At 58.3% G+C, this 9322-nt stretch overlaps 1 protein-coding gene across 1 annotated transcript; it reads right to left on the bottom strand.

The window, feature by feature from the left end:
- Positions 1-1652: 1652 nt before the first annotated feature.
- Positions 1653-9300, bottom strand: BMP15 (bone morphogenetic protein 15). Its single transcript, XM_025170082.2, has 2 exons — positions 4593-9300; positions 1653-3875 (listed from the first exon to the last, which is right to left on the bottom strand). The coding sequence occupies exons 1-2, from the start codon at positions 4930-4932 to the stop codon at positions 3010-3012; spliced, it is 1206 nt and encodes a 401-aa protein (XP_025025850.1). The 5' UTR covers positions 4933-9300; the 3' UTR covers positions 1653-3009.
- Positions 9301-9322: the final 22 nt, after the last annotated feature.

Here is a 9322-nt window from a genome sequence, read left to right as displayed (position 1 = left end):
AGGCTGGTGGAACCTGCCCCGTGGTCCTGTTGCTTAGCATCTCTCCAGCTGCTTCACAGAACTCCATTTCTAGGGTGCTGATCCTCTCCAGCGCCCTTTCTGAACCTGATCGTATGTCGGAGCCCTCTTTGTGTCCTGCCCGGAACTAGACAAGACTTGAGGTGAGGCCCCACCAAAGCACAATGGAGCTATTACAATTTGGAAACCATGCAGCCCAACTCTGCATTTGCCGTGCTTTGCTTTTTGGGTGGTGTTTTGTTTTCCTTTGTAACCACATGATACTATCGTACTTTCATTCCAAGATATTTTTTTACAAGTACAAGTTACTAAGACAGGTAACCCCTCCATGTGTGCATTTGATTTTTTTTCTTAACTGAAAAGCTTCGCATTTATCTACGTTAAACTTCATTGTTGTTTTTACCCCGCTGCTGTAAGACTGTTCTGAAATTTATTTCTGTCTCTAAGGTATTATGATCCAGCCCAATCTGTGCCATCTGCAGACTTGATAGGCAAAATGTTCCTCAAATGTTCCTGCTCATAATCTGCACTTTAGTACCAGAATGTTTCTGAGCCCTCATATTCCTTCTGTCATAAATCAATATATGCTTAATGGGGGAAATAACGAACCCTTAATGCCTAGATTTCCACAGCCAGATGACAACCTGACCGTGCTGCCTCCAAGGAAGCAAAGCCGAGGAGAGCCAAAACTTCCGAGAGGCCCAAACTCCTCCTCCACTCTCAGCAGGCAGGACAGACTAAGGTTGCGTCATGCCCATTTCAGCTGGTACTGCAGAATAGGGGCTGCCAGTCTCTGGGAGCTGGAATGCCCCTTCCCGCAGCCTGTCTCCAGTTGGAAGTGCGCTGGGCAGACTGCCGTTGCTGTCCCTGCACCGATTCCTGCTGTGCCCTGAGGTGCCACAGGCCAGCCCAGACTTGCCCGGTGGGAAGAGAGCAACAGCAACTGGCTGGCAAGCGCATGGCCTGCCCAGGTGCCAGCTGAGGAGTGCCCGCAAGCCATGGCCCTTCTGCGGATGGGTTGGGGAGTGGGTGATCCTGTGCAAGAGGTGTCACGATCTCCCTGTGCGGGATCCTAGGACACTCTGTCCCAGGTGCCAGGGCTCCAAGATTTGTGAGCGAGGCACGGGGGCCTTTGGTCCATGTGCCAACTGCCCCTTCTCTCTCCAGCCACAGGTCAACAACCGGACAATCCCAAAGACAGAGCCATAAGGCACCGGGTGGCACTCCCAGGTAGCCTTGGTTTCCCCCGAGGAGAGAAGGCCTCAGTCCCAGAGACAGTGGCTCTGCAACCCTTCCCCACTCAGCCTCCATGCAAAGCCCAGTGTCTGGGGGGGGGGGGAGACCCCCTTCCAGAATCTCTCAGAGGCTCTTGCAGGCAGCCTTGCTCTGGGCTCAGATGCCCCCTCTGCTCTACAGCTCTTTTTCCAAGCTCGGGACTACACAGCCCTTTCCCAATGGCCCCTCAAGAATGCCCTTTGAGAACTGAAGAATCAGGGGCGGGGGTGGGCGGACTGAAGGGAGCTGGCCCACCACTTCACCAGTTGTGGGCCAGAGGTGCCAACCTGGGTTCCTCCCCCTTCCCTTGCCCTGCACCAAGTTCTTCCTTCTTCCCCAAATCAGAGGCTGTGATCCTCTTTAGCAAAACAGAAACCAGATTTATTGCACGATCTCATTTAAATACACCGTTTAGTAAATAGAAAGCTTTCCCAAGTTATGGCGGTTTATTCAGGCCAGGCAGGCAACAGGTGCAAACAAAGAAGGTGAAGAAAAAGGCGAGGGACGAGGCTGGAGAAGCTGCTGAGGGGCGGTGGGAAAAGGGGAAGCGTGACCCACCCCCAGGCATAAGGCAAGTCTGAAGCTGAGCCAGGAGCGCCCTCCGGAGGAGGGGAGAGAAGCCCTGCCCCAAACGCTGCCCGGCCAACTCATCCCAGAAAGGGGCTGGGAGTGGGGGGGGGGGGCTTCAGCCTGGCCAGGCCGTGGAAACGGCCATCTCTCCTGGGTGGGGTCAGGGCAAGCGAGCCCCCAACCCACTGCAACACAACCACACTCCCAAAGAGCCTCTTGGTTTGGTTTAAAACGCGGAAGCAGAGCACCCTCGCAGCGGGCTCTTCCCTCCCACCCCTGCCCCGCCATAAGGCCCTCTTTGAAAAATCTTTCAGGAATTCACTGCTTGACGTCTCCCGAGATTGCAGGTGACAGTGAGCGTGACTTTATTTGCAGAGTGAGGGGTACAAGCAGCAAAGCGAAGAACTGGCAACAGAGCAGTGCCCCTCAAGCAGCAGGAGCAGAAAATGGGGGCTCGAGTAGTCCAGAGACCACACAGCCCTTGCTGGGGGAGGGAGAGCGGGGGGGAAGAGGGCCTCGGGGGGGTGGGGGGAGAGAAACCTGTGACTGCAGAACCTGCACGTCCTTTTTCTTCCGACCAGACTACAGGAAGCAGTCCACCTGCTGGGCTACAAAGGGGCCGCAACTCCCAGCATCAAGATCCACACACAAGCGCTGAGACCGAGCGCTGGTGATCGGGAGCAGAGGGACTCCCTTCCTCCCATGCCCTCAGGACACCTCCCGGGGGAGCCCCCGCCTTCCGTGGACCCACCTGCTTCACCACAGCCCCTTCTCAAGCGGGCTGGCTGCGTTTCCTTCAGCTGTTCTCCACCAAGTTCTAGCAGGGTGAAATTGTTCCGGGAGTGCCAGCGCACTCTTTTTCTTGTAAAAAGGAGGAGAAGGATTTGCCAACTTGTGCATAAAAATCCTTTCGTAAAACAGCCCAACCAAGGTGCTAGTCCATTGTGTCATTGCGAAAGGAGCGTCTTGGATCCAAGTGAAAATTTGCCAAATGCATTAAAATCTGGATCATCTCTTGGTGAGGCAGTTGGTGGAACGTGAATCGAAGCCCAGAAAAGGAGGCCATTCTACAGCCCACAGAGTTCATTGCCAGAGACCAGAGGGACGCAGCCGGGGCAAAGGTCAGGGCTGCCCAGCCAAAGCTGCTCACCGGCAGGTGCAGGACTTGGCGATCATGTCCTCGTACACCTTATACAGGATGTTGTTGTTCTGCTCAATCATGAGGACACTGATGGGGCTGTACTCGTAGGGGACGCAGGAGGGGCGGGGGACATGCTGGTCCACCAGCTCATTGATCAAGTTCTGGACGATAGCGTGGTTGGGGGAGTTGTAGCCATAGCGCAGGATGTGGGGGCAGCTTCCCTTGCAGTACTGGGGCCGATACCAGTGGGGAGCGATGATCCAGTGGTCCCAGCCCAGCTGGCGAAAGCTGACGCGGAAGGGGTGGAGGGCACACTCGTTCTGCTTGACGCTGGGGGGGCGGCCGTAGCTGGGGAGGTCAAGAGCCAGTTTATCAGCCCGGCGTGTCCTGCGGGCATGGGCAGAACTCCGGGGGAGTCTCCTGGGGAAAGGCACAGAGTCCCCCAGGGCAGCCCCGAGGGTTTTCCGAGTGTCATTGAGGTAAAGCAGCAAGAAGGGATCCTCCGGGGAAGGGGGCTCCCCCCAGCCAGGCCCAGGGGGAGAGCCCCAGGCCCATCCCAAGAAGGCGCAGGCGTGATGCAGGCGGAGCAGGCGGCTCTTCCGGGCAGCCCAGGCCCACGGCTGGAGGTTTGATGAGAGGTCCATCTCCACCCAGCTCTCCATGGCAGACTTGGTGGTGATATTCTTCAGCAGAGCCAGGCTGACCAGCACCCGCGGCAGGGTGCTTCCACTGGGGAGCAGGGTGGCCGTGCACCAAAGGGGGCCATGAGGTGAGGACGGGCGTTGGGCGTACACTGCGGCAGCTCTGACCAGGCGCTGGGCTGGTGACTGCACTTGCAGGCGGTAATCGAGGGCCCAGACGAACCAGGGGCCTGCTGGAACAATGAAGGGGGTCAGAACTGCAGCAGAGAGAGAAGATGCCCGGCCCCAAGAGCCACCTTAGGCCCCCTGGTGCCCCCCAACCTTGCTGAAAAAGGGCCCCTGCCCATTTTTCTGTGATGCCACTCTGTCCGTCTCACTGATGGGGGGCAGCGTCCCACCTTTGGGGCATTCACAATAAAAAGAGAGAAGCTGCAGCCCTTGGCCTCACAGAAGGCAGTAAAAACAGCAAGAAGGGGTCCTCCAGGGATGGGGGTCCCCCAGCCAGGCCCAGCAAAAGTGCAGCATTCCAAAATAGTTTGTTACTCTACTGTGCAAGACAGGCAGCTCATGCTTGCACCACAAGTATCTTGTAATTGCTAGAAACAAAGAAGGCCCACGAAACATCTGGCTCAACGAAAGTTCATTCCCGCTCTTTCCACCTCAAAGTTCTGCTCAGAAACATTTCGCCAGGCAGAAGCAGCCCTGGGCAAGAGGCAGCGCTGCCCAGGACCTCGGCCTATTCCTGGGCTGCTCTAGGTGAAGAACAGCCGGCGAGGGGCTGCAGGTCGCTGCGCCGGCCCTAGTGGCTCAAGAGAGAGGCGAAGCCCAGCACCGCGGTGGCCTCGCAAGGCCTGCGGGCCCCGCGCCCCGGCCAGCAACGTCCAGCAGGCGCTGAGCGCCCAGCCCGGCAGCAGGCAGCCCCAGCGGGAGCCCCAGCCCCGACTCACCTGTCCCGGCCTGGCGGGCCTTGGCCGAGGGCCGGACCAGGCGGATCGTGTTGCTGGAGAGCCGCCAGTCCCTGCGGGGCCGGCCGTGCCGGTCCGCCATGCTCCGGTAGAGGTCCCGCATGTAGCGGAGGGGCTGCCCGCTGGCTCGCCTCCGGCCCCGACCGGGGGGGCAGGATCTGGGGGGCGCCTGGCTCAGGAGCATTTGGATCAGCGGCAGGGAAGGGGTGGCGGCGGCGGCGGCATCCAGCAGTTCTTCCCTCCCGGCTTCCAAAGGCAGCGCCAGGGGGAACAGCAGGGCCAGGAGGAGCAGAGCGCTGCCCCACGGCCTCAGCCCCGCCATGGTAGCTCTCCGGCTGCGCTGGGGCGCGGGGTCACAGGGCAGGAGCCGGGAAGCCCAGCGGGGGCATCGTCTCCCGGGGGAAAGCAGGGAGACGGGTGCGCCCTCACCCCCCGCGCCCCATGCCAGGCCCCCCAGCAGTCCCAGCCAGGCCGGGGGAGGGGCCCGGAGCGGCTTCACGTGCCCAGAGAGCTGCGCCAGGCGCCAGGGCAGCTCCCTCCGGCCGGAGACCAGCAGCGGGCCGGGAAGCGCCCGTCCGGCAGCCCGACGCGGCCGCTAAGCTGCTGGGTGAGAAGCAGCCGCCCCGCCGGCTCCGTTTTAAAGGCGGGCCTCGCTCCATCTTAAAGGGCCGGGGGCTCGTGCTTGGTGGGGGAGGGAGCGAGGGGGAAGAAAGGCCTGGCGCTTAGCCCACTCCCTCCCCTGGAGGGTCCCCGCTTTGCTTGACGGCGTTTCCCTTCAAGACAAATGCACGGCCTTCGGGCCACGAAGGCCGCCGTTGCAGCCGTCCTACTTCGGCGTAAAGGCTCGGGAAAGGCAGGCGTTGCTGGATTATTGTAGGGATGCTTACTTTAGGGGCAGCACAGCAACGCCTTACTCTCGCATCAAGACCCGGGCAGAAATGCAAAGTTATGGTCAGCTGCCTTTGCATATAAGCCCTTGGCCCGCCCACTGGGAACTCTGGGATTTGGAGTCCAGACACATCTGGAAGGCACCCAGGTGGGGAAGGGCTGCTTGGGCTGATTCCTGCTGTCCCCTTGCGGCGGGCATTTGTGATGACCCTCGATCGGCTCAGGGCAATGAAGGCCTTCTGCATTCTCGGCCGCAAGAGCCGGGGCAGGCGTCTTCCCGGGGCTTCCTTCCTTCCTTCCTCTGCTTGCGCTTGTTGTCCATTTGTGGTGGGTTGCACAATCCTCCTTCCTCAGCAAAAGAGCTGCAGGCCAACACCTCTGAAGGGGGAGTTAGCAGACGGGGGGAGGATTCACTTCATCAGATGCAGGCAGAGTGTGTGGGCTTCTTTGCAGCAGACCGATTCCATAGGACAGGCTCAGCTCCCGGGAATATCTGCCCTTATCTTACATGCAGTTGGTTTGCTCTGACTTCTATTTATCTCAGTTACTGGAGAAACAGGAACCATTATTTTATGTTAACCCTCCTCTTCCTCTCCATCCTTTTCTGCCTTCTACAACTGAAGCCAACCACTCTCTGATCCCCAAAACACGATGCTGGAAAAGTTCGCCCTTTCTCATTTTGTGCAAACTGCTTTAAAGTATCTTTACTGGATAGGTGAACGTGGCACTTTTGTGGGTATGAACCTCAGTGAAGTGGCACCCTCCCATGACTTGTCTTCAGCGCTGGCTTCTACAGGGTGATTTAAAAACCATCCTGTTCACGCTGTATTGACAATTATGTATTTATTATTTATTTAGGCCTTTACACTCCTCAAAGGACAATACAGTTTACGGTTATAAACAAAATAAAAAATCCTGACCAAATGCATTGAGCAAAGAGCAGTAAAACAAAAACAGGGCAGAATAAAACATCTGGGGATGCTTGGACCCACTGTGGCAAAACCCTCTGCAGATCTTGTTCCTAAGTGGGTGAGGGAGAGGTTTCTGGGGCACCTGCTGTGTTTTCAGGGTCTCCTGGAACCAAGCAGGGACTTGCTCTGCAGCCAGACAGGCTGGGCAGCTGAGATCCAGCCCAGGACTCCCCTGGGAAGGAGCCGCCCCCAGCCCTGCGGCAGCCTTGGGGTGGGTCTGAACAATCCATGGCCAAAGCAGCCAGGGCACCTGACCGAGGGCCGCCCAGAAAAAGAATTCACAGGCAAAGAGCAGGGAAAAGGGAGCAAAGGCACCCTAGTGGGCTAGGGCAGCCAAGGGCATCTGGCAGCCAGGAGCCCGCCCACCAGGACTGCTGGGGAAGCAGAAGGTGGCCCTCCCAGAACCTCTGGATCCCAGAGTGACTCCAGAGTCCAGGGTTCTGGTGGGTTTTCCTGTTATTCTGTAAACTTCCTGTTCTTAATGTAGGCCAGTGGCCTTGCCAACGGCTTCTGCAAGGAGGAGGAAATTGTGGTGCTCAGCCAAGCTCCTTCCCAGCACAAACAGCAATCCAGGAACTTGCTCTCAAGTGTGTGCCTAATCCTCTTGTGTACATATAGGCATAATGTCAATTACATGCCCAAAAGACATTCCACAGATGTCTATTCCCAGCTACTCTGTACATCAGCCGAAAAACGCTCAACTGTTACAGCAAACAAAGTCTTAGGGAACCCTAAAAATCAGCCCAAATTGATCACAGCATAACCTGAGGAGATCACCCAGAGGGTTGCCAGTGGTGCTGATTTTCAGCAAGCAGGTGATCTCATTGTCCGTGAGACTCTCTCCTCTCTGGCCCCTGGACCTTTGCTCATGACCCTCAGCCTGGGCTGACGGTCCCCAGACCACCCACTACCCGGGATGGGGTTTCCAAGGGAGCAGCCGGCTTGCTGTGACCCGCTTGACCCCGAACAAAGGTCCCCAGCCAGGCAGGGGTCTCGTCAGAAGGACGATCCTGGAGCTCTCTTGGCAGCAGGCTATGGCAGACCTCCAGGTTAGCCACCCACAATGGCTCCGCTCACATGAGCCAAAGGAAACCGTATTATGGGCCCAAGCAATGGTCTGGCCCACAGCACACTTCTCTGGCTGCTGTTTTTCACGCCCGGCTGGTGAATTTCCGCCCCACACGTTCTGGATAAAGGGCTTTCTCGGTCCTTGGGGAGAGGGAGCCAAGGCAACCTGCAGGAGAAGAGCCCTCCAAGCCAAGCCCTCTAGGCACACACAAGGGCAGCGAGAAGGGGGCCGAAGGTGGCTTTCAGATGCCCCACAACTCTTGGCCTCCTGCTCAGTTGGCTTGGCCACCCTCCCAAAGAACAGGCCGATGTTCACATTCTGGTCAATGCACTTTGGATCACCATCAGAGGCCAACTAAGGACCACCAAGATTAGCACCCACGGAGACCCCCTCTTTCCAAAGAACTGTTGTTTCCCAGGGAATCGTTAATGATCAACACCCTCTGGGGCCTAAAGATCAGCCTCTCCCTGTTCTGTCAGGGGCACGGCAGGAGCGCTGTGCTCCTGCAGGACAGGAGGGAGGGCTAGGCCCTTGCTCATTCACATATCTGGGGGAAGTCGGGAATTCTTCACTGGGGCCCAGCAGAGACTACCCTGGACAGCAGGGGTCCTGGTTGTTGGACCCCACTTTTTCACCCAGAGGCTGAAAGACCACGGTGCCAGTGACAGGGGGCTGCCTCCAGCCCTTGCAGCAATGTCTCTGTCACACACACACACACACACACACACTCCCTTCTCACAGGTCTGTGTAACCTCCTTCTGAAGCAACGCAACACAACAGACACCAGGACCTCTTGTGGCAGGGAGTTCCATACAATGCCAGTGAGGAGGTTGGCGAGTCCCTGGCCTCTCTCATCCCACTCGGAGGCTGGGCTATGCCCAGGCTCCTGAAGACTTGAGTGCCCCCCATTTCCTGCTACTTCTGTGCAGGCCCCTCAAGGGTGCATGCGGTGGTTGTACTTGCACAGGTGTCACAAGAAAGGCTTCCAGCATGGGGTTGGCGCATGCCTGGTGCTTGCAGGAAGCAAGTCCAAAACAGAGGGACGGAGCCACGTGGGGCACTGGTCAAGGCCCCACGAGGAGCCAGAGGGTGAGCCTGCTGCCTCTGCCTGCAGCTCCCAAGGGCCACCCAGCATTCTGCCCCCCCCCCCAGCTCCCAGCAGTCGTGGCCCTTTTGCACTGAAGGGAACAAGGAGGCTTTGCAACTGACAGCACATTTTCTCCTCCCCCCCACACATTTGGAGGCATTCCCAGCCCGCCAATGCCCAGCGGCTGTGGCGTCCTCAGAGCCAAGGGTGGCACCTACTCTGGAGCAGTTGGGGAACAAAGGAGCATTCTCGAGATGCCCGAATGTGACTCCTTCTGCTGAAAGAAAGTTGGCAGCGCTTTCCCTGAGGGGCAGGCAGGGCTCCGCGTGGCAAAACCAGTTCTTAGCGCTCAGCGCCAACCCAGGAAGCTGGAGATGATCTATTCCAAGCTTCGCCCCACGGGATACATTTGCAGGTAGGCACACCTGAAGGCACCCCAACGTGGACAGGGTGCTTTTCACCCTGGATCCCGGAGAACCAACTCCCCCACTCGGATGTCAGCTGCTAATCGGCCTCGCAAAGCGCCTGCTGGGCGGGGGTGGGGGAGAGAGGGGATCAGTCCGGCCGGCGCAGCTTCCTCCCCGAGTCTGCTCCCTGCACCTGGAAATCAGGAAGCCCCCGGTCCCGTCCTCCTTCGGGGCGCAGGGAGGCGAGGAGGCGCTCGCTCGGGGTTCCTTTAACCCGGAGCGGGTTAACT

Source organism: Python bivittatus, unplaced genomic scaffold (genome assembly GCF_059951505.1).
Source record: "Python bivittatus isolate LINGU-HERP-01145 unplaced genomic scaffold, Pbiv_v1 ctg000670_np1212, whole genome shotgun sequence".
Taxonomy (NCBI): Eukaryota; Metazoa; Chordata; class Lepidosauria; order Squamata; family Pythonidae; genus Python; species Python bivittatus.
The sequence above is the reverse complement of the archived record's forward strand: the minus strand, read 5'-3'. Positions and strand labels throughout refer to the sequence as shown.